At 43.9% G+C, this 26,100-nt stretch overlaps 1 protein-coding gene across 1 annotated transcript in view; it reads right to left on the minus strand.

The window, feature by feature from the left end:
* LOC149353264 (nose resistant to fluoxetine protein 6-like) overlaps positions 1-26,100 on the minus strand; it is an 84,720-nt gene that overhangs the window by 18,182 nt on the left and 40,438 nt on the right. The window contains exons 5-11 of the mRNA XM_089577305.1: positions 25,540-25,643; positions 20,822-20,995; positions 18,131-18,227; positions 15,262-15,354; positions 11,564-11,729; positions 8,790-8,869; positions 4,624-4,743 (exon numbers count right to left, since the gene is read on the minus strand). Of these exons, the coding sequence (XP_089433431.1) occupies positions 4,624-4,743; positions 8,790-8,869; positions 11,564-11,729; positions 15,262-15,354; positions 18,131-18,227; positions 20,822-20,995; positions 25,540-25,643 (834 nt within the window). The remainder of the gene's footprint in view (positions 1-4,623; positions 4,744-8,789; positions 8,870-11,563; positions 11,730-15,261; positions 15,355-18,130; positions 18,228-20,821; positions 20,996-25,539; positions 25,644-26,100) is intronic.

Genomic DNA, 26,100 nt, shown 5'->3' on the forward strand with positions numbered 1-26,100 from the left:
AAATCTGCGACTATTTTGCTCTGCAGTGAGGTCGACCTAAGCAAACCGGCTGAGGGCAGAGACTCCTGAAGTCACTAAAGCATTAAAAGGGACCATGCGCGCTGCCTAGCTTGGAGAACAGAAGCGGCCGAAGCGACTGGACTCTGGTTGAAAATCTTGAATATTTAGTTCTGTCGATGGTAATCTGCATCTTTCTTATGAGGCACTATTCAGCTAATTTAGTTTAATCGGACTGAAGGATACGCACGTCGCTTGGGTTAACAACATCCCTCTAAACTGCGCAGTCACCTGCAAGAAGACGTGAAGTTCAGTTTGTGGCAATGTCATTGATATAAGTAAACAAAAAGTAAAGGATCAAGCACGGACCCTTGAAGAATGAGGTTACGGTGATGTGGTTCGAAATACAGTGGTCAAGTTTCACTGCCTGAAGACGATTAGTTGGAAATTGTTCAATTCAATTAGTTGTTTTATGGTCAAGCTGAAGGTTACGAGTCTTTAATAGCAAACGCTTATGTGGCAAACGGTTAAAGTCTTTGGAAAAGTGTATGAAAATTACATCGGTCTCATTCGACGTATGTAAGGAACGGTGAAGGTCTGTTTCAAGTTCAAAAAGCCCAGTTTGGCATGACCGTTTATGCCTGAAGACATACTGATTTTGAAAGAGCAAGTTATTTCTATTAGATGATTCATGACGTGGGTAAACAAGATGCGTTGGAATAATCTGCAGGAAATGGAGGTCAGAGATATTGGCCTGTAATTTCTGCTATTTGTAGTGTTACCTGATTTATGTAAAAGTATTATATGCGCAGTTCTGTAGTGGTCTGGAATGACTCCTGTGTCAAGTTACTGCTGAAATTTTTGCGATCTTTATTGTTGCCTGATTTATGTAAAAGTATTATATGCGCAGTTCTCCAGTGGTCTGGAATGACTCCTATGTCAAGTTACTGCTGAAAGTGTAATGCCAGAAAAATATATGAGTGCTGACATGAGGATTTTAGAAATTTTGCTCTAACACCGTCAGGACCTGGACAATGGGCAACCTGTGGATTGTTTGGGACCACACCGTTTTCTGTAACTGTGATATGAGTTAAACGGTGCCGTATGACCGGCGAAGGAACTGTGAGAAATGAGTCAAGAGCAGTTTCATCTTTGAATGCGTCCTTAAAAGTGTCGTTGAAAAGTTGGCGCACTCGTGTAGTGGTATTGGTGTAGCATCGTCCCTTTAATTAGTGTTAGTAACGCGTGATTACTGACAATGCACCAAAACATCTTTGGGTTGGTTTTTAGCATATTAAGAAGAATGACGTTAATATACTTGCGCTTTGCATCTTCGATTTTAGCTGAAGTTAAAGCAGAAAGTTTTTAATATTTTGCCCACTCCACAGGAGCATTAATTCGTGTAGCCTTTCAGTAAGTGCGTTTATTTTTATTAAGAATCTCTTCCTTTGATGCGTGTACCAAGGATCATTAATTCTGGTTTTAATTATTAATTTCAGAATGCATACATTCTCAATCTCTTTGAGTTTGTCACGGAATAAACTCTAGTTCTGGTCAGTTGTGCAATGGGAAAAATATGTTAGGAAGTCAGTTGAGAACGCGCCTAGTAATTGATTCATTCTGCCTATGTCGGTGCGTGCGCAGTTCGGAATACATTTTTTATTTTGGTGTTATTCGGGCGAGGCAGCAAAAATTAATAATGTATGAGCTTATGGTCCCTCATTTCCTCCAACACACTGAAACAAGCGTAATCAGGATGGTTCATATGCATTAAATTTAGATATGATTGTCGCGCGTAAGCTAGCAGACCAACTGTGATAATAGATGAAGTTGCAATAAATGAACAAAATGAAAACACCCAGACTGATTTCGTTCGGAGATGAAAGTTGATGACGTTGAACAGTTTATAGCTGGATAATTGAAATCTCCGCCCACAATAAGTACGCCTGTCGGGAACCTAAGCGAATTCTGCTTCAGTGCGTCATTTGAGAAATCGATGAATTCTTGCCGTGAATTGGTTGGTCGATGGCATACACTGATAATAATTGTCGGAAATCCACGACTGGATCACCTGACTATCTCTAGAGGTGAATCAATTGATATCAAAGTAGCCTGAAATTAATGTTTAATCGCAATAATTACTCCGCCACTATGGGAGCCAGTTCTGTGTTAACGGAAAGTTCGCTGTTCGAAACTTCATCTGAAAGCCAGATTTCAGTGGCCAAAATTGTCTTCTGAAAAAATGCGCATAAATGTTTCTAATACATCACCTTTAGGCAGAAGACTGCGAAAATTCGCCAGGAGAACAGAATTATGAGCTTTATTGAATTAATGCTTTCATTAGACCACGTTTGTCACTCAGTGGACGAAACATTAGTTGGTTTGATCTTAACTATGCTACATGCTTTGAAATTGTACTGGATTGTCCGTTCAGATGCAGGTTCTTAAAACCAACTCTGAAGCGCTCGTTTTCTTTCTCTGCTTGGCGTATTTTCCCAACTTTTTCTTGGCTAACTGTACTTTAGGTAAGAAATCCTTCTCCACCCACACCTTAGGTAGCTGAACTTTGTTCGATGGCACTTAGTCTCGTCCCTATGCTCGGTACCGCTTCACTGATTTCTGCTAGAGCCGCTGTCGCCTCTTTATGACATTCCTTCAGCAGTACGAGTATGTCCCCTATCTTGGGCCTGGAATTACTCAACGTCACCCGAGGCGAGCAGCAGTAGTACAAAGCAAGATGAAAGTGACGTCAGGGAGAGCCTTGGGCAAATGATGCGAATGAGGCCTGTTGCTGCATGAAGCTTGCAACATGACAACACTTGCACTGTCGGCATGGAAAGAACGAGCCGAAACGCGCTCGATAAGTAGACACGTCAACTCCCATCCGTATTCAAGAAAGCTATGAACAGATCGGGTGGGGACCAGCGGCCACAAAGAAAGAAGTGCTAAAATATAAAATAAATGAGCTCGACGCGACCAGCGCGACGTCTTCCTCAAGGCCTACGCCATCGGGAGCAGCGACCAATGGTAGAGAACCAAATTAAATGAAAACGAAACGAAACGTCCAAAATGCGACCCCTGGTTTGTTGCTTTCGTGTGGGTGCCCATGCGTTGTGGCTGCATGCTAGCTGTGGCCAGCCATGCGAAAAAAAAACGCAAAAATTCCAGCTGGAATACTAATGACCAAGTGAACAAAGGGATGAAAATTGCAGTTACTCTTCCCATGCGTTGGATCAGCCACATTCTTGAAAAGATTGCCAGCAGAGTCAGCGTTCACTCTATCCGCTACCTCGAAGGGCCAAGTGCAGGCGCACTCCTGTCACTGCGTAAGTGCATCTGGCGCCCCTCGCAAGGTGGGCACGTCAAAGCATCACTGCCCCATTACGCTATAATGAACCTCTGCACTGTCTAGCGTTTGCTAGAAAGTATAGTCCGATGAGCAGGAGACACATGCTCGAAAAAAAAAAAACGCAGGAGCCCTTCCTAATTGTTTACTATTGTCATGTGCCAAAGACTACGTCGGCAGGAAAGGAAGGTTTCTGAGTGATTAGTTGTAAGAACGTCGTGCGAGAACACCGTGCATGAAGATGTGATGAGAGGTCACCTTGCTGCGGTTACCTGCTTAAGTTTTCGAGTCCGCATCTTCATTCGAAGCATGGAAACAAGAAAACCAGATAAAGAGGCTTTTGGGGTCGACTGGAGGAGTGACAAGCGTATGCGCAGCCTTTATCTAACGGACGAAAACAGAAATCTTCCCTCTGTCTAAGTAGAGAGAGGGTGTGGTAGTTGGTCCTTGGCGATCACAAAATCAACAAGGGAGGGGAAAACCTCAGGTTGCTTGAGCCAACGTTTCGACAAGAGGACTTGTCTTCGTCTGGGCGAAGTAGTGTCTAAGTAGTGTGCTACCACAGTGAAAGATTAGATGAGATTGTGAGGCTCTTGTTTTCATTTAGTGCATGCTTCTTTTCTCTTTCATGTTATGCGCAGCGTGCAAGCGCCGGTGCACGTAGGCATGCCTCGGCATATGCACGTGTACGAAATCACTCCTTAGTTATGCGGTTGTCCCGGTATGTTTCTCTCCGTCCAATGTGTTGTCTTTGCGCTAGTAAACAGGTAGAGTTCACCCGCTTGTCCATCAGGTAACTCTTCTTTCTATCGCTATGCTTAGCCGCACTATACCACTGTCACAACGAATGTGACCCTCACGATCACATGCACACCATACCATGCTCTTGGCGGAAGGCCGTATTTATACTGTCGCCCGTCAAATGGGCGGTAAGAGTCAGCTGCTCGGTAAAAATTGTTGAAGCTAATAAGACACCTCCTCCAAACTTGACCAAAAATTAACTAATCGCATACAGTGTGCCGTCAAAAATATTAACAACACATTTTGTCACTCAAAGTAAAGCCTTTTATAGATCTGCGAGCTACCAAATAGCACACATACTCGCCACGGACTGCTGGCTCCTGAGAGGATTCCGAGAGGCTTCATGCGTACTCTACCGGGTGCTTTTTGAGTTACAAATCCGCGGTTTACCCCCAATACATTAAGACTCAGCCAGTAGCATGACAGAATAAAGCAGCTACTCAAGACGCGTGCAAGAGAAACGCCTGAGGCACACGTACTCAAGGTCCGGGTAAAAGATGAGCCCTGGCGGCAGCTTGGCTAGAAACGTGATGACTCCGGATACCACACTCCCGGCCAGCAGCAGCATAAAGGTGGCGCCCAGCCCCACGACTGGCCAACTGTTGTTGATAGAGAGAGAAAAGAAGAAACAATCGCAGTGTCAGCACTCATGTTAATGACGCAACGTGGCAAGTTTAGCGTTCTGGATGCTTTTTTAGCAAATATACAAACTTTAAAATTCCTTTTTTTGCCAATGAACAACGGATTTCATGAAGTTTATTGACTGTGAGCAGCAGTGCAAGGCTTAGCATATCATTGGTAGTCGCTCAGAAACAATTTCACGTGATATGCGATGCTGCACTGATTTAAGCTCATTACGTCAAGTGTTAGATAACTTCACTTCATCATCTACAGGTACAGCTTATCTTCACTGTCCCTCGCGCTGTTCTAAAACAACCTGCAAGCAAGTACGCCCTTCACGGTTCTATAGGTAACTTTGCCGCTTTTATATACTTGTCTATTGGTTGTGTGCCTTCTCTGGCTTGCGAAAATGAGGAGGCCATGTTACACCACTTGTTCACTTACTACATCGACCCATCTTAAAGAAACACTGCGGACAATTCCATCCAATTTCCGCTCGCAATGAGAACAGTGGTATGGCTTTTTGTGGCTATGTTATGTCTTTTCAGCAGCAAAAGACGCATTTAGTGCCGAGAAGACTGTATTTGAAAGTTTTCCCACCACTCGGTTAAAACTCTTGACGTCAAGAGCGAAACAGACTGCGTGATCAGCGTTAGGAAAAGGATGGCAGTGTCGCATAGCTTCAGGCATCCGAGCCCATCAAATCGTCTTGATAATACCGCAATTTGCTTGCGAGCACTGCCGGTGGTGGCGATACTTATATTTCATTTTTCGACATTTTTCACACTGCATAAAACCTTAATTTTCAGTAAACATGCAGCTTTTTGTCATTAGAATACGGTAATATGTTGACAAAGGCCACGTTCGAATTGTCCTCAGTTGCTTTAACTGCTGCAGCAAATGCGGTGACAAGGCAAAATTTGTTCGACAGGTGCAATCAGTGCGCAAAGCAGTAAAAAAACAAAACAAATCTGGCAACAGCTAGTGTTTTCGGGGTACGGCGCTATGGCCATGTGGGTTGTTTGTCTGCTCGGCCAATGTTGCGCACCAAGCAACACAGCAGCGCCCTCTCTTCAACACACGCTTCTGAAGCACCAGCAACTACGGTCACAGGTCATTTTCTATTCTTCGCAGCACACCGCTCGCACGTCCTCTATATAAATTTGGCGCGCTTTGTGCATAAATAAATAGGCGTTAATTATCACGCTCATGCACAGTAATTCATTTTTGCAATCAATCAATCAATCAATCAATCAATCAATCAATCAATCAATCAATCAATCAATCAATCAATCAATCAATCAATCAATCAATCAATCAATCAATCAATCAATCAATCAATCAATCAATCAATCAGCAATTTACAAGTTTACTTCCCCGAGCATAAGTGACAGCAACTCGTCTTGCACTACTACTTCCTTGCAATAATTGGGTATTTCAATCTACACTCGATATTACCTGAGGCAGGTTGATTTCTAAATATTCCTTCCCGCCATCTTTGATGAGACATTGTTTTTACCTCGGCGCAGCTACCCACAACCTCGTGTAATATGCGAGTGGCTTTCTGCACGAAAATCTTACAATTGTAGAAAAGGTAGTGAGGCATAATTCAACAAGGAACAGTTAGCATTCTACGTTGTCGTGCGCCGCATGTGCGTCTTAATTTCCCGAAACTGAAATTTTTCGCTCACAAAGATGAACTTCTGCTTCGCTATATTTACTCGCTCATGCCCTTGACTATAGTCATGAATGTTTGTGCTAAAATATACTCTACAAATGATTTGAGTGAAAGTATACATTATGCATGTCATTCACGCACTGATGACTTCATGTGCTGCATGCGGTGAGTCGTGTAGTTGCACATTTCATTTATATTGCGCGGTCATTCGCGAAGTACTTCTACAAGCTTCCGACATCGTTACAGTATTCCCCATAAACGCCGCTTGTCTCTCCTGATGGTACTGGCAGTGCCTTTTTAAAAACGATGACGCAAAGCGCACCACTAACTTGCGTCTTCCACCACAAAGTTGCACCACGAGCTGAGCGTGCGGCTTAGCTAATGTGCGACTGTCCATTCTCGCAAAAGTCTGCGTCACATAAAAATGATACCAAAATACTGTCCTTTTAGCACAATTTTTGTGTTAGCAATGCTCCAATTTTTTTTTTTTTTTTTTGCGCAAACTGGAAACGCTTCTGCGCACGATCAATCTTTCGCGGTGACCGCAGATATATCACGGTACATCCGCTAGCGCTCTTGGTGTGAGACGCGGAAAATGGTCTTTAACGTAACCAAAACAGTCTTCGTAATTATAACTAGAAAAAAGAGCCTTTCACTTTCCACTACGACCTCCAGAACTCCAAACTAAAAAAGCAAAAGAGTTTAATATCTTGGTATATTTATTACTGAATATCTAAAATGGGAGAAACATGTCTCATATGTTGCTAGCAAAGCCCTCTGCACCTTTTATTCCTTGAAACGGAAATTAAAAGCCGCCTCCCCAGATACAAACCTCCTTCCATATACCTCACTAGTTCAACCGGTGCTCGAGTATGACGTAAAATCTTGGTTCCCAAATATACGCACAAGTATAACTAAATTAGAAAGCAGCACAATGCTGCCAGATTTATTTACAACAAATACGATTGTTACACTTCACCTTCACAACACCTGGCTACTGCAGGTTTATCCATAATTACAAACCATGCTAAGTTCTTTCGGCTCAGGTGCTTCAGGTTTCGGTGGCAGATGATGTGGCTGGCAACATCTTTTTCTTCGTTATTTTAATAAAGAGCTACTACTAATAATAAATAACAAGGCCTCATGCTTGAAACTTCTTTACTAGCTCTACAAGAGCTTTTTGCGAATGACAGTAGCAAGTATCTGCTTGAATCATAGTCAAGAACCAGCAGGCACAAACACAACACGCGCGTACAAGAATACAGGTTCAATACGGACTCATTTCGTTTTTATTTTTTATAGGCAATTCGCGAATAAAAAGCTTAACCCCAAGACCATATCGATTCCCCACCTATTACCATATTCGTAACCAACCTTTCTGTGTTTGTATTTCAAGCAGAAACTCGAACCATCCTGAACTAAGACCTATAAAGACTGTCTACACAGCTCAATGCATTTTTTTTCGGTTGAGTCAATTTACTTTGTTGTTTTCTGATTCTCGTGATCATGCACCTATGTAGTCGAAATCTTTGTTCCCCAGCTTATGCCTCGATTGTGTCAAAGTGCATTGCATTGTTGTTGTTTTTTATTCTTGTTAACATGCGTTTTTCTTGTGTATATCTGTGTCGGGCAAAAACTACCACTACCTCCTCAAAGCGGCTAGAAGTATATGTAAAAAAAATATGTTACAAATAAATGTACGCTTTATATGCCTGGCACATGATTTTAACTAACAATCAAATCAGGCATACTAGCACAAAGCAAGGAAACTGGCCAAGGCAGCTCATGAATGGAATAACACTGAAACGAAATGCACATAAAAATATAGTAAAAATTAGGATACCAAAAAGGATAACTGAAAAAATTTAAGTTTTAGTTACGTAGGGCTTGGTTTCTTTCTGTTGTTCTTCCATATTTATTTCTCCCCACCTTACTATCACAATTCACTCTCAAGTATATAAAAAATTTTTCAATCTCTACGCTGTGAACCAGGGTTCCTTCTGTCAAATCCTCCGCTCCTATGCGACGCAGTTTCACAATGGAAAGAGGTAGTTGCGTGCCTGAGTAACGGCAAAAAGATACAATATAAGCGAAAACTTCTTGAAACTTTCTTTTTCGATCAAATCAGTAGAGTGTCAGATGCCTTAATGTCTCAAGCAGCCATCTTAGCGACATTGCTTCGGATGCATTGTCTGGTAACGCAATTATGATTATGTTAGGCTTCAAGCTTAGTTATCGGAATGTTTGGGTACAACGCGACATCAGACTGCAAAGCAAGTTTCAGAGTGTTGAAGAAACGTGTTGAAGAGTGTTGAAGAAAAAGATGGACAGCGCCTTTATACTTACTTGTATAGCGGAATGAGGATGAAAACGGAAAGCACGAAGAACTGGAAATTGCAGGCGAGGTACCACGTGGCGACGAGGCACTGCACATCAGAGAAAAAAAAAAAACGAGTCAGCGCGAAGAGGCTGATACTGTGTGAGTGTAGCTAAAGTGCAGCATCGTGCACCATCGATGCAATTGTACGGCCTCAGAAGTCGGCGTATCTCTACAAAGCCGCAACGTGCGGTACTCTGAAACACGATTAATCTTAATGTTGTTCATTTGGAAATGCTACTCTATCCCGAGAAGTCGACTCCATTTCTCGACTCCTTACCAGGCTTAGCAGGCAAAAAGAAAAAGACAACGTCAACAGATCTCCAGTCACTATCTCACGGAGATTGAAGGTGGAAAATGATTGTGAGCCTTTAACTTCATTGTTTTGATGCAGTAAACAATTAAACGAGCAATTACAGTCATCTTTAGCAAATATACAGCCTACGACTGACTTGCATCAATTTTGATCTCGATAGTATGTATGAACTAATAGCAAATATACCACAAATCGCAACCAGAAAAGTCGGGTTATTAGAAAGTCAGAACACAGATCTCAGCAGTCGAGAGTAATATACAGAGCGAAAACGTCTATCGGTCATCGCTGGTTTGACTTAAATACTCTTTTTGAGAGTGAATACCCGGCCGAATTCAACCGCAAACACGTCTCAGTTGCTTCAGCGTTGCGGGGACACGCCAAGGTAACCGTCCTCTCGGAGTCCGTCCGGCATAGGAGCGCCGGCGTCGCCCAGCCCTGGCCCGTGCGAACAGGTGAAGCGGACGTGCTTGACTCTACCGTAGCCCGTCCGAGGAACATCTCCTCGTCTGTCGCTAGACGAGGTTTGTTGTTTCAACAGCAACAATTGTCGCTTGTGTCAGCACAGTGTCATTTTTTTTTCCCCAAGAGCACGGCCCGCCGTGGTCGGCTTGCGGGCTGTTGGGCTCGCGATCGCAGGATAAGGTGGCGGCTTGACTGTCAGCCGCGGACAAGCGAAGGATATAATTTATTCCACCGCCAGTTTAAAAAACGTGCTGTGTATAGCGCGATATCGACGCAGAACCGGTTGATATATAAACACTTCCCCGGACCCTTTTCGTAGAAGCATGAATCCCGCTAGTTCCTTAGTGACGCCGAAAATAAAAGCAAGAAAGATTGTGTTCTGTTTGTTAGCGGCGTTCGTGTTTGATTCCTGCCCGAAAGCACATTTCTTAAGAGTCAGATGCACATTACATAGTGAGACAAAGTCGCAGACATTTCTTGTGCATTGTATAATACGTCGCCGAGTTAGCATGATGAACGTACTGTCACGATGGAAAGAAATGCGAACAACGCGGAGCCTAAGCGCTCCGCTGTTCGATTTTTTTTGTTGATGGCGCTTTTACTTTGGGTGTAAGAAAAATACCTTAGAGTCGTCTTGGAATGTGTCACGGACAACCCTAGCATCTCTTTGCTACCACCGAAGTAAAAGCGTGTTTAAACGAAATGCGAACAGCGGAGCGCCTAGGCTCCGCTCTGTTCGCGTTTGTTTCCATCGTGACAGTACAACTCACAGCGTCTGGAATCAAACTCCTTTTATTACTGTCAGCCCTAACGCATCAGTGCCAGGAGCCGTATTCCTCTTTGGCTATATATGTTAATTCGGGGGCGCTGGCAGTTACAGATAGGTACAAAAACCACCCGCTGTTCATTTTGGATAGTTTAAAAAAAAATGAAGCGAAAGGAAATAATATATCGGCAGAGTGGCGACGGAATATCAAGCATTGAACATCAGCCAAAATTTCTTCCGTTGTGCCAGGAATTATGGGAGCAAAGAAGCAGCGAAGCACGAATGTAATGCATTAAAATAACTGCGTGCCATTTGTCAGCCTAGAGTAACGGAAGGTGGGGATAGTTGGATTGTGCTATACATCATAGCGCTAAGCAACGAAGAGGACGGAGAAAATTAATCTCCCGGCGAAACTGTAGCTCGAAAACGCTGCAACCAAAGGCTCGGATATAGAGCGTTCGTATTGCTCCGTGGTGTAACGCTACCGGTTAGATGCCGCTGCTGCGATGAACATCGCAAAGATTGTGACAGTCAGGAAAAGGACTAATACAAAAACAAAAACGCACTCGAGACCAAGTAACAAAGTTTTAAGTTAAACGATCCTGAAATTGGTAGGTGAAGAATAATCTGTACTATTCAACGTAAATTAAAATTCAGTACTATCACGCAAATTGATCCCACTCTAAATCATCCTCCCCTTTATATTATTAGAAAACCGGGTAAAAAAATACGGGATGCGATAAATAACAAACAGGTGCTCGATTTCTGTCACAACGGTACGCATCGGCATCACTGCAGTCGTTACTGCGGTGGCTAAATCCTGGTCATCAGCAATGTGCTTACTTTGGCCGAATAGTGCGCCACGAGAGTGAATCAAGACTAGCGTGCAAACGAATATGTTAAAAAAAAAAACGCTCTGTTCGCGTGTTTTTGTGTCCTGCTTGTGCGCTACTCTTAACTCACCTGACCGCAAGGCTCGCGCCAGGCACGTAGCCATGCTTTTTTTTTTTTTGAGGGGTTAAAAGTAATTTCTTGCATCTGGAGAGTGAGGGTGTGTGGGGCGGTGAATGCCAACAAGAACACTGGCAAGAGAACTGAAGGAGGGAGGTGAGCTTGATTTCAGAGAGGGGGGAGCCCTCGGGCACCCCCTTGGATACAAGCCTGATGAGCGAACTGCCGAGCCAGCGCTGCGTACTGACCATCTGCTTGGACTCCCAGAAGTTGTTGATGAGCAGCAGGTTTGACCACCAGGACTTCTCGCAGAGGCGGATCTCGGTGCCCATGATGTCGTTCCAGAAGGGTCCGTCTCCCAGCACAGGCATCAAGAACAGCAAGCCCAGCGAGAGAAGGAGCGGAGGCACCATCCTGCGAATGGCACCACCCGCTGCATCAGACCAAGGGTCGCACGACTTCTTGCGGAGGAAGGTAAGTAAATGTTGGCTGTCTCTTTGGAATGTCCCAAAGTCCTTCTAAATGCCCAGCCTTTATACGGAGCTGCGTCCGCGAGGGCAACTGCAGGATAGTAATTAGACGGCATAAAATATGTTGCACCTGCTTAACCTTGTCTCCAAGCGTGCGGTAAGCAAGAGAACGTGGCCCGAAGTGCTGAAACCACCAAACAATAGCGAGCACACACACTTCCACCTTCTGTTCTGGCGGTAACTGAGACGTAACGCGTCAAGTCCCTGACCAGAAGTTCCGGGGTTTGGATATTTGTCCGGGCTGCGTTCGAAAACGGACATACATCAGAAAAGTGCCAGGTGCTAAACATTTAAAAATAACGAGAGCCTTTACAAAAACGCCATGGAAGAAATTCTCGGCTTGCCCGACTGGCCTCGAGTCCTCGTAAAGTAGCATATTTCTCTTCAAGCTTCGCGGCATCGTTTTAATACCAGGAAATGTGGAGGCCACACCACTGATTCGCAGATTTATCCCGAGCACGTTGAGCATTGGAAGTGCATTCACGGGGCTAGAATTACAACATAAACATGCACTGTAAAAAAATTTGCACCCCTAAGGGTGCATTTCCGTGTCTATAACTCACACTCTTGCACCTTCCCGAAAGGGGTGCAAAGTATGCTCGTCGCACCCATAGCAAGGGTGGGATCGTTACAGTTGCACCCTTATTTTTTGGCTGCCTAAAAGGGTGAAAAGTATGCTTGCAGCGCCCTTTTTCCGGCTGCTTTAAAGTTTCATAGGTTTTTATTGCTTTAAAAGGCCTGATCAATTTTATTTTGGGGTGCACTGTTGAATGGAAGCTAAACATTGCCAACGAAACGCTCCCGCCGACGTGTCTAAATTTGAACTAACGTTACGGCTTCTCCAACTACAATTATAATACCGAGATGTGTGTCTAACGGTGTTTCTGAACCTCCTTGCTGTAGAGTTACATTTGTTGTTGTTGCGACTGAAAGAAGGATGAAAAGGAAAGTGCACGGTCCTGCCGACTGGCCCGAGCCGAGCCACCATCGTTGCCACGTGCAGATAGAGTTAAATAATAAAAAAAGGTGAGAAGAGAGAGTGAAAGAACAGACGCGCATCGCAACAACCGCGTCCGCCGAAGCGAAGATGCCGGCTGAAACAACAGATACTCTTGTGCCTCTTCACCGCATTTGATGCACAAGCTGTGTGAGACCATGCCTCAGCGGTGCAAGCTGTGTTTTGTAGGTGCGTCGCATGCCCGTATAGCCTGCGTTCCTGCAAGTTTAAGCGAACGCGATGAACCACCGCCGCAGTAAGGTTCTACGCTCGGTGTAATTCATTGCCGCGGTGGCGCGGTGGAAGTAAGCGCGATTTCGTGTATTGGTTTTTGAGCAAATCATAAATTCAATCATTCACACTGGAGATGTAGACAGAGGAGCAGTTGCTTACATATACATACATCTTAAATCGAAGTTACCATGTGTTGCATCAAAATAGTCGCAATTACGACGGGAAGGGCATGCATAAAAGTAGCGGCATGTCCCATTACTAATTGGGCCCGGCAGGTTCGTTACGTTCATGATTTCAAATCATATATCAAGTTCAAATCATATACATATGATTTGTTGAAGAAGCTGGCGGATTCCAGGTTAAGCATTCTGAATTTCAGAACTGGACTCAAGCTAGTAACTGGTGAGGCATTAATGATGCCACTATGCAGTGACCAACTGCATGAGTTGGGGAATGGACCCGGTTTGTCCGCAGAAAGCTGTTACTGTTGGCACAATCTGGCTATTCCAGCTATTCTGCGCGCTTCGTCGGTCTTTCTGCAAACCACAGAATGTCGTCATTCTGTCTGACTACAAGTCCGCACTCGAGCGCCTGCAACAAGGGACCCCCGTTGATAAATTTTGCCTCTGGGCTCTAACCTGGCTCAGGAAGCTACAGTTAAGAGGAATCACAGTTTGCTCTTAGTGGCTACAATCTCGCGTTGAAGTCGCTGGTAACAGAGGGGTAGATATTCTCCACCAAGAAGTCCGCTCTTATACATGTTCAGTGGCTGTCCCAAAGGTCGAAAACTTCGCAAGGCAGCTAGCGATGTATCACTTTTCTGTACTTCGGCCGCCTCTGCGCCTCTCTTGAACTACCCGAGGCTCGTCGCGCGACACAGCTACTCTCTTGTACCCCCTGCGAACGAACTCCGCCTCTACGCCGGTATGGATTCACAAGATCCACCACGCCAGATCACTTATGTGCGTCAATTGTGCTGTAGTGGATGATGTGAGCTATTTTCTTTTAGTGTGTGTGTCCGCATTTTTGTCACGAGTGGGAGACACTCCTGGGCAACCTTAGGAAAATGAACGTTCCGTAGGATGACGTCTCTAGAATCAGGTACACTGAGGGTTCCCGAACTGAGCGGCGATCAGTGGCTTGGAAGTTTTTAGAGTAAACTGGCCTTATGGAACAGTGGTAGAGACAGAATCACTCAAATCGATCAATCAAGCGTAGCAATTGTTGACATGCACTGCGAGGCTAATCCCGCCTGTACATTAACTCCATCATCATCACCATCCCCTCAAACTCCTGTTATCACGGTCAGAAACGCGAACCAAATAGCCGAAACGCAAAATTTAAGCGAGCAAATAAACATATGCCGCCATCTGGCACGAGCATATGATACTCGAAGTAAAGTAACAAATCTAAATTGCCAGTAGTCGCCTCTGAGATGCCGGAGTTCGGGATAATTCGATGGTTAAAATATCGTGCATTGCTTGAAACACTGCTCAACGTTTCGTTGCATAAAAGTGGCAATGAATTCGCACTGGTCAAAGAATGAATTAAAAAAAATTCTTTGTGGGCTTCATTATGCAGCTTCTCTGCCACCACTAAATTGCCCTCATATTTAAAAAAAAAAAATGAAAGAAGCGCTCACAATACAGACATATTAGGGGTCAGCACAAGCGATTATTCGAACAAACAATGGTTTCATTCTGCTTTTTAATACTTCGAACATCGATCCGGAGTCAATATGAACACACAGTTCCACACTGCGGTCAGCTCACATTATTCCGCTTCCCTTAGAGGCAGTGCTACCTCTCGCACCGATTTCCGCAATACAATAAGATTTGTGACATATGCGCGTTTCAACGCTTGATCATTTGTTACACCTGCAAGCTGTAGCTGACTAAATCAATTTATCTCGGGTGGGGTGCTTCTGTTGTATAGCTGTTGCCTAAACTTCCTGTTCTAAAGAACTCTGACCTGCAAGATGGGCTTTAATGATAGTTTTAAATTAATAAAGCATTTTTGAAGGCGTTGAACTGTTCTTCCTTACTCACGTGCCACAACAGAGTCATTATAGGAATGAGAACTAGGCGGAACTTAATGGAAGAACAGCTTATTAAATAGTCAAGCATCTCAGCAGCAATGCTCGACCGAAATCATTGATTAAATGGCCGGAACAAGCTGCTCTTACCTCCAGTATTTGTTGAAGAGGAACCTGATCACGTTGAGGCGGCCATTGGACTCTGTGAGCTCTTTCCAGTTGGTGTAAACGACCAGCAAGCCACTGAAACGTGCGGGATACTTTTGTTAGGTCGCACGCGTAAAACAGGAAACTGCTACAGCATAATTATCCATGCAGCCAGCCTGATAGTTGGGAAGTTCATTCTTGGTCAATATGCATACCCATCTGTTTTGTTTGATTTTTCAATGCCAGAAAACACTATTGCAGTTGGTTTCACACTCCACAAAAGGAAAACGAACACTAATTTCTTTGGGAAGCAAAATAAAAAAAAAACAGCTCTCAGTGCATATAGAGGGTAGAAACTATACACACTACTAAATGTCGGTAAAAGCTAACGTCTCGCTCTTGCAAGTCCATTTCACCCTATCGGTAAAACGCGCTTCGTGGTGCATCTAGATATGAGTAACGTCTGCGGTGCTGCCAATTTATTGATAAACACTTATTGTCTAATTAGTGGCAATAACTTTCAAAACCGCGCTTAGGTTCAGCTAAAATACAACATAAATAGCTTATTCAGTAAGAAATTATTTTTTTTATTTGCCTCTGCTCTTACACCGCTGTTGTAGTTTATTCTACGTATTACTGAAGTGTTCCAAGTATTTAGTTACATTAATAATGAGCTTCGTAGTTGAAGGAATTCGCAGAGTTCATTAAGACAGGTATGTCTTAACGGCTGTATCGACGCATTTTTTTTTGTCCATAGAATTCTGCGGGAAGATTTTTGTGCACAAAATTCTGCGTATGAATATCTGCGCGCAAACATTAAGTGGTTGGATTTTGGGTCAAGAAATTCTATGCACCGAGTTTTGCCCGCAACAGAGGCCCTCCAAGTGCAGGGTCAGGAACGTCGAAGCAGTCACAGCCCCCTGTTGAGTGTATCAACTGTGGTTAAGTGTTTTAGGCTGCTTCTGGGTTAAGGTGCGCCTTGAGGGGTGCTGGGTGAGAACGCCAATGCAGTCGCACACACGTTGCCGTTAAACGCACAGCTGGCGTATATTTCATCGAGTGCAAAGGTGTTGCACTGCAACTTGTTTAAATAGCTCCCTGTAACCCATGGCTTCGCGTTAGACGAAGGGGATTCTCACATCAGCAAAGACTTTATGCGCTTGAACCCGTAGGTATTGCTTATAGTGGCGCTAAATGTGTTGCTGTCAGAGCTGCTTGAATACCAACATATGCTGTCTTGCGTTGCATTATATGTATTACTCTGCCGATCAAATTTCTGGGCATACTATGCAGAAACGACAAAGGCCTGTGATTAAGGTTTCATCGTGCTCTTTAATTCTGAATCGGCGCCCTGTGTCCTCCATTTTCATGCATCTGAAATATCCTTGTAAAACATAATGCGGCCGCTGAAAACAATGAGAAAAGTTGGTAACATTATTCTTGCCCTGTACATAGTCGACGCAAATAAAGTAGACGAGGACTAGCGACTGCATCCGACGCAGGTATGAACTCTGCTCCCGTAGGCAAAACAAGTGGATTTCCACGTAATGTAAGTGTATAATATGGTAACTATGAGCGAAATTTTGCTCTTTACGGTGAGAACACAGTGGGCTACTTTTTTGATGCGCAGGCAAACGGCCCTGTAAGCGTCAGAAGCCTCACGCAGCACTGCGCCGTAAAGGCATCCAAACAGCGCGAGATAGAATTTGATATAAGCCTCTTAGAGGCACAGCGATGAGCTTCTACATTTCCGTCAAAAACTCAGAGTCTTGCAAAACCACCGATACCTTTTCCGAGCAGCGCTGAAACTTTCACGGAATGAAGCTCTCTTAAAGAGTTAAATGAGGTGGCCCCTTTCATTGAGGCAAGTGAACCTTTTTGAGGTCACTCACATACCTTCTCTTTCGCTGTTTTGTGCGCGTTCTGCTGTTCTCTCTCTCCACTTCGTCGTCGAAGAACACTCGCCTTTAGTTTGTGCCGGCATACACAAAAGACTGACTAGAGCACAGTAGGCCACAGTACGATTGTAATTTGCGATCCACATAACAAAAGTCGAAGTTTCAAGTTCCGTATTTGGCAGAACATATTTTTCGAAGCAAACGAAAGGTCCTCCTGGCAGGTGGCACTAAAAACTGCGGCCGAGAAATAAGACAGCATTAGTCCGTACGTTTTATTAATGCGCAAGCACCTAAGCCCGCGTTCTGAAGCTGCCGTAGGAGCCCGGTGGCTGTCTGCCCAGGTGTATACACCGGGTGTTTCCCTTAAGGCGTTGTGCAATTTTCAAAAACAGGGCTTTTGAGCGAGAAGACCTCTTTTTTTTTTCGTCTCAGAATTTCCAGTGGCGTAGCGCATCAGAATACAGAGGAGACATGGTAATTAGCAGGCTGGTTAAGCAATATTGAGCAGTTAAATTCTTAACTATTACTTCTAGCTTCCTTATTTATTGAGAGGCGTGCAGCTCACCGTGAGTAATATCCATATCTGTTTTCAGAACTTCGAAAACGCAGTTACCCTCACCGCTGCGGCCCAACAAATGTTTTTTCTACATCGCGCCAAAATACATGAGCTTTCGAGAAGCTTGCACGCAAAGCAGCCCCTTCGGTGCACGGAACTCGTCAAAATAGCCAAAATTTGTGCCTTGCTGTCGGGCACCATTAGCTGCGGCCATTGCACGGTGAAAGTAGGCGCAAATGTTTACTAGTCACGCTGAAAATACACAACAATTGTGCAAACTGTACCGGAGGTTAGTAGCGGTCACCTGTATCCGGATATGTCAGAAAGAGTGCTTCTACTCCTAAACGCAGCCCACTAGAGCTTAATATCATTCGCTCGTGCGTGTATGTATCACGAGGGGTCAAATTCTTTTACTTACCTGATGAAAAAGAAGGAGTCCACGGCCAGCGTGAAGTTGATGACTCCGGAGAAAAAGAAGTTCTCCGAGTACATCTCATGCCCGTTGAAGATCCCGCCTGAGAAAAATCGGCGTAGCGTCTTAATTAATGCCCGCGGAAACTGGAAGTTTACTTATCAGCTAACAATACTATAATTTCCAAATGGATCCTCTCACAGCTATGTTCAGTTCCATCCAGAGTGTTCATATATGCACACTGTAAGTTTTTCTCGATCAAGAGCAAGAAATTTGAAGGAATGAAAGCTCAATGTATTTGCAAGTATCCGATTTCAAATTGCCAAAAAAATATGACGAAGATGGCGAGCTAATGTGTGTTGTGCGGAAGAGTCGTTATCGCTCGCGCGTATCGGCATAGCATCCCTGCGAGCTCAAGAAAATGTGACCACTTTTTGTTGCAGTAAAATTTTCTGCAATAGAAAAAAAAGAACAAATCAGCGTTCTGAAATATACACCGAAAATAAGCCTCCAGAATGTTGAACAAACAAAAATCGAAAACACCAACCCCTACATATAGGGAACGCAATGATAGGAATACCGGTTTCACCTAGCTCAGCAATTTTTTAAAAGAGGCTTTTCATGTTAGAAGAGCGCTTCTTTCAGTATAGCATTGTCAGCGGTGCAGCGCATCAGAATACAGCTAAGACGTGCTACCCCGTGGGATGATTAACTAATATTGAGTAGTTAACTTTTTGACTATTACTGCTTGTCGCCTTATTTACTGAGCGGCGTGTAGCCCACCCTAAGTAATATCCATATCAATTGTTAGAATTTCGAACACGCAGTCACTCTCGGCGCTGTGGCCCCACAGATTCTGGCTGTTTGGACTAGTTACGTTCACCGAGGGGGGGGGGGGGGGGTTACTTGCCTGTTAGCTTTAAGCGTGTGTATTTTGGCATAATGCAGGCAAAATTTGTTGGGTCACAGCGTAGAGTATAAATGCGTTTTAAAAATTCTAAAAACTGATATGGTTATTACTAATGGTTGGTTACACGCCTCTCAGTAAGTAAGGAGACTAACAGCAATACGTAAAAAGTTAACTATTTTGCATTAGTTTACCAGCCGACTGGTTAGCATGTCTCAGCTGTATTATGATGCGTTACGCCGCTGACAATGCCGTGCCAAAAAAAGTCCTAACTCAAAAAGCCCAGTTTTGAAAATTTCAGAACATTAGGCGGATCACCCAGTATAATGTGTTCATCGCGTTCACCTTATCGTCACTTACTGCAGTAGGTGGCAACAACCTCGTTCATCGACAAGCCAATGCATTGTCCTCCTGATTTTAATATAGCCACTAACCATAATAAGTGGGTCTAAGAAAATGAACAGGAGAATGCACTGGCCTGTTGACTGGCACCCAAACGGGTAACAATCACTGCCACATGTAATTAGACAGCAGGAAGAAAGAGGAGTGACAGGAAGAGAAAAGATGAGATGCGCGTCGCAACCATCGTGTGCGCCGAAGCAACGACGACTGTGTTCGAGCTACTGTGTATCCCTTCGCGCTCTACCTTATAAACTGCCGCCACTAAGACAACGCCCTAAATTGCGATGTCGCTCTTCAAACCAGTCGCGCTTTGACATTATGGCCAGTTTATTTACTCGTCTTGCATTAAATCGTATAGCAGTTGTTTTTATATTAGCTGCAGACATAGCAGGAGTTTTTTTATATATATGCTCACTTATAACAGTAAGGGCATACACGAAAGCAACGGAACGTTTCATGACTAATAAGGGTTTCTCTATCCCTTTCGAATATGCTAGGGGTTAGCATGTCTAGCATTCTTGGACGAAAACTTTGAACATTGGAATATTGTAAAGTACCGTGATGGACATATTGACAGTAATGGTCCATGCTTCTGATACGTACCAAAATCTTTTGAAACTTTTCCACCACTCGCATCGGGCAGTTAAGACTGCATAGAAAACTATTGGGGAACGTTGTTTTTGAAGATAGTAAAAGCGTTAAGAGCAAAAAAATGCAAGCCTGCTGACGGGAGATCTGCGGTTATATTGACTGTTATACTGAAATCTTACGATATATGGAAAAATTGTGTTCATAAATTCTATCCCGTTGAAAAGTTTTTTTTTTTCGGAATTGTGGTGCATGACTTGCAAATGCGAAATATCTTAAAATAATCCCAACTTCTTCACCCTCCTTCGAGGGAACGAAATGACGACATCTGTTTTACCACTTTGCAATATTGACAGGGACACGGCAGCGCCTGGCCAGTATAGTGCCCTACTCGTCAGTAATAAGCTGAACCGTCTCATGGTAGCCACCTGCATTACCAGCAAGGTTGTACGCATACGCAAAAAGCGAGCCGTGCCGCGGTGAGGAGCCGCGAGCATGCCCACCTTTTCAGACAGATTGCTTCAGATTAAAAAAGATTAGAAATGCCCCCTCTCCAGCGACATGTTCGCCTAATGGCGACGCGTGACGCGCAAAGAATGAGCGGCAGCTCTGCTGCGCAGGTGCTCGCGTAGTCATTTACGATTAGCAGCGATGACGCTCACCGCTTGCGCAGGTGGCTATCGCTTGACGGTGGTGCGGACATGCGCCTGGCCACATGCTCCTGCGTTCCTGTACATGCTTCGTGCGCTATGGGCCGCAATTAACGCCGCGTGGAGCACGCTCCCTGAGTATGGGCTTACGGAATGGCTGGACGTGCTCGATGAAGAAGTAGCTGTGGCCGAAGATGATCCACGTCATGGACAGGAAGCGGATGCCATGCAGTGCGCGCAGGCTGTCCGGCTTGTCCTCCGGCGCCAGCAGCTTGCGCGCGTTGCTGTACGCCGAGAAGCAGAGTAGCGTCTCCAGCGGTCGGCCTGCAGCACGTCGTGGAACCAGCCGTGCATCATTACTGAGCAAGGTAATAACATAACACGCGACCCGCCAGCAGAATCTCTTTGAACCATTCCGCGAGCTGTGCGCTCTGTTGATTGACACACGCGCACGTGACCATTCAGGGCTCACGCGTTCGTCAAGCGCACTGCATGGTGTCTAGTTCTATGTTGCTGTTTCTAAGAACTCTTTGAGGACAACTGCAAGAAGAACCAAAGGTGTTCATCTTAACTGCCTCAGAAACGCGCCTCACAAACATTCAGACACTGCATACATGATAAAGCTGGTAAGGTCACTCGTTAGCGTATCTCGATCTTAGAACCATGTTCCATTTACTTGTCGCCCCATTTATGCATGCTTTCATGAAATGACTTAAAGAAAACATCTCACTTTGAAATTCGGAGAGAAGTTCAGTGCCATAGAGCCAAGCGGTGTAGCAAGTTTCGAAGACAACGAACTTACCTTACTGCATTTCATTCAGCGCCGATGGCGCACGAACTTGAATATCTTCCTCAACTTCAAAGCTTAGTGTGCATTCCAACGCACAACAGAAAAAAAGTAGCCGTTTGATTTGGGCGACGTCCTCTAAGAAACTCGGAAACAAGCTGCGTTTTTGTAAGCATTGTCGCAGGCATTTATTCTGAGACGCAGGGACTGTTAATTACAACAGTGTTGTTTCATGCACGACAGGAAGTTGAGCCCAGGCTAACAAAATTTATGAACGTAATGTGCATACAAGTGACTCAGAACATTGTCGAGCAGGCGTTATGGAAAAGCACCTAGACTGTACCAAATTTTCATCACTGACTCTGTGTGCGGTCGTAATCGCAGTTTCCTAAATTCGAATGGAGAGTGAGTCGTCCATATACGCACACTATACGTTTCTTTTTTCTTTGATGAGTTACGTTTACTTGCACCCCATTTCTTCGTTTCTGGCCTTCATTAACCGCCAGCAGTACTTTGCATGCCTATGTGCCCCATTGTTTTACTGTTTTTGCAGTTCGAGCGCTCCGCATATCGTTTATACCTTGGCTGTGCTGGTTACTCGTGTACGGATTTTTTATGTTGGAATTTAAGTAAAGATGTTTAACAGCTCATGTTTCACACTCGAAGTGTTCCTACCAATAAAAATATGCTCCACTTCGTTCAGGCTACAAAGCACCCTGATTACCACTTGATGGAGGGTGGGCTCACAAAAATTCTGCACTCCTTGGTGCCTTAGAGATTGAGTGTTACACATAATTTATGAAGATACAAACTGCTAAATAGGTTTTAGAGAATCTAAAGGAACTAACCAGGAATACAAGATAGGCACCCTTGTCAAGCTCTTGCTCTTTTTACGTTCACCGAGCAGAAATTAGCTCATACACTGAGTTCTGCCTTTCAAGTATAGAGCGACAGAAATGGCGCAAAAGCAGTTACTGTCCACATCTAATACATAAATATACGAGTATTTACACCTCTTGTTTCTGCCTATGCAGTTTGCGCGCATTATGTGCATGTGAAAATCTTATCACCGCATTAGAAGAAACATTTGTTGTCCATTAATGCATGTACCATGTACATACAGTCTTTGTCAAAAGTATACAGCCCAAGGGGTCTGCTTCTGAGCCCTGGAGCACGGATCGCCTTGCATACTCAGGGACCCTAATCTAACGAAGGCGAGAGGAACTTAAGCCCTCAACCCTCTCTACCTTAGGACTGTCAGATGTGCTTAATAGCCACGCTACACGGCTTGGAAGCAAACACCTTGGGCTGTATATTTTTGACAAAGACAGTACGCATTATAATGCATAGCGCATTGCCTTTGCATTGAACGTGCGTGTGCTTTAGCATTTGTGCAGAAGCCTTCGCTTCCGTACTAAGAGTTTGAACATCAGGGGATCTTTATGCGTCTGGGGCTTTTCCCGTTTAATAATCAGCGCCACGGTTTTTTATTTTGTTCATGCATTTTTATTAATTTCTTGTTCGACGCGGAAACGCGTATTTGTTTCTTGAAGGCAAACTGCGTGTCTGTCATACTGAAAGCAATGTGAATGGGATACCTACATTATTACATTTATGCATTTTAACGACGCAAACATTATTTATATATTCATTTCCATTATTGCGTTCTCCTATCTGTACTCTCCTGTCTTGTTCTGTTGCACGCAGCATTCAGTACTGAGGTTCTTGCTTTATTTTCGGCTCCTCGAGACTTGTGAGCCAAATCCTTCCATTTTTGCGAGTGCGAATATTAAACGTTGTGAGAAATGCTTCGCAAATATCTTGTTTGTTCTTATGTGCGTATCGCCTTACATCTTTGCCGTCTTCGAAGACAGGTGAGTACCCCCATGAAGATCTGAGTCACCATGGGTGCAGCGCGGTCGGCCAATCGGTCAGTTACACATTTTACGGTACAACGCTGAACGCTGCAAAATCCTATAACAACACACACAGCCCCATTTTTTTAATAATAAAAAAGAAAGGACTGACAGCCTACTTCGAATAATCATGGGTCACGCTCACTGTGCTATGGATATTCTGCGCAACCCATGTAAAATGGATGCTGTAAATACGTCGTGGTTTACAGTGTTTTTATTGTTCTCAATTTATTTTTGGCATAAACAGACAGCACAAAAAGACATATATGGCACATAAGAGCTTCCATGAACAGTGTAGCGCCGCTTCTAGTCAGCCCTCTATTTCCCGTTTTTTCAATGCTGCAGCGTTATATCTACATCTTCTGACATACGACAACGAACTTATGCGCTCGCTAGGGCACAATACTTTCCTTGGCTTCTTTCCACAGAAAGAAAAAGTATGTACGGGCTGTGCGATGTCAGTGCACGGTAAGAACCCCAAGAGGTCTGAATTCATCCGGAGCCCTCCACTACGGCGTCCCTCATAGCCCATGCGTCACTTCGAGATGTTAGATCCCACAATTCACAACTCATAATTCGCATAGATATGGACCAAACAATCATTGTATACAAGACAAATTATATGTAAATCGTGTACGCCAGCCATTTTGAATCCATTTTGTTGACAACGCGGTACTAAACAAATACAAATTACCTTTCATAACGATGCTAGAACTAGTACAACGAAACGATGAGGGTTTGGAACTGAAAACTGAAAATAATTTTCCTAGCAGCAATATTCTTGCTTACTGCCCCTGAGTGAATTCTCAGATTGCAAGCATAAATTAACGTTAAGCTGTTCTGTAAGAGATGTTGCCTTGAAGGCACAGCGAAACATAAACGGAAACAAAATGACTGCCCTTTTTGACGTCACGCATCGATCCTTTACTCGGGAGTCACAGAAGTGTAGCTGTTACCTTTCGTGCAGTTGCAAATCCAAGCTTGAAAGTGGACGCTCTCTTCTACTTTGCGAAGAACTTCTATGCATACTTCTGCTTTTTATTTGGGGCCAGAGACGCGCAGCGATCAGTGCTCGTGACATGACCACTCATGCTGGCGTGTAAGTGACAGTGTAACAGAAGCAAACAGATCGTCAGCGTCTGCTCGGCCAAAAAGGCTTTCATTAGATTGCAGTGCGGTATTAGATGGTACTGACGCACCGGGATGAATAAACTTGGCTAGACTGTTACTTCCAGGGCAAATACACGCGCCTCGAAGACAGTGCTGCCTTTTTAATTATAAAGTAAATTGTGCTCTCAAATGCAATATGCCAAGATTAGCGATCATGTTCTCCTTAAAATAAAGAAAAAATAGTTGATATTGCTTTGTACTCTGGAACCAGGAAACTAAATTATATGATCGATATTTTGTGAGATCAGTAAACCTAGCCACGCTGGTATACCAGGTATTTCAGGGAAGATTGTAAGTAATTTTCAAAAATAGGTGTTTTGGGGTAAAAATATGGCTTTGTCAGAATAGTATTACGAGTGTTGGCGGACATCAGAAAACCGGTGAATTGTTTTAAATAGTAAGCCGGTTAACTTACTTTTTAATAATTAACTTTTAACTCTTAGAAATAGGCGCCTAGTAGCAATTAGAGATCTGTAGCCGATCTTTAGTAATGGCTTATGTTTTTTTATAATTTACAAAACTCGATTATCCTTAGCGTTGTGGCTCGACAAAATTTGGATTTTTGGCTAGGTACGTGAACTGGAAAGGTTGCTTCGCCTGAATGCTTTTTGAAAGCGCATGTATTATGGCACGATGTAGCCAAATTTTGTTGAGCCACAGCGCCGAGGATAATCGCGTTTTCGAGATTCTAAAACTGATATAGCTATTACTAATGACCGGCTAGAAATATCTAATTGCAACCAGTTGACTAGCTTTGATAGTTAAAAAGTTAGTTATCAGAAATTAGTTAACCAGCTTACTGCTGAAGACAATTCTCCGGCTTTCCAGTGTCCGCGAACACTGGTACTGTTAAGCCGAAAAAGCCATATTTTTACCCAAAAAGCCTATTTTTGAAAATTACTTAGCCTTCCTTGAAACACCTGGTATATGTGTACCCTTTCCGTAAGCTCACACAAAATGCGTGACGCGCGAAAAGACAACGAAGAAGACTTCACCATGTTTTGAAGACGCCTGAGCCTTAGGATGACGCCGCTCTTTCAGTGTGACGTCCGTTACAGTCCCGATGACGGTCAGCGACAGAAATGCTGCAAGCAAAGTTCTGGAGAAAGACACAGGATCATTATATCTCGAATTTATTTTGACGCCTAAGTCACGGGATTAGCCTTGACAATTGCAGTGTACTGTGAAGAAACAGCTTAAAGTTGCACATGGAATTGGTGTAATGATGCAATTACATCAAAAACTAGTCGACATGACGCTGACAGCCATGCCCATTTGCGAAAAATATTTGTCCTTGCGAAATAAGCAGCATAATGTATTTTGCCGAATTAATTTTATTTTCTTTTATTTAAGGCATGCATGGCACACAAGTTTATTCTGTCCAGACAGTCAGTACAGCGAAGAACTGCGGAGAATTTGAATGACTAACTAGATAATTCTTAACAATAATAATTTGGGTTCACTTTCTGACCAATAAAAAAATACCGTAGGGGTCATGCCATAATGTCTGCCTCTTGGGTTGTAACATTCTGATAACTGACGGAATTGAAAACTGC

The sequence above is a fragment of the Amblyomma mixtum genome, chromosome 3, assembly GCF_055824585.1.
Source record: "Amblyomma mixtum isolate Tamu chromosome 3, ASM5582458v1, whole genome shotgun sequence".
NCBI lineage: Eukaryota > Metazoa > Arthropoda > Arachnida > Ixodida > Ixodidae > Amblyomma > Amblyomma mixtum.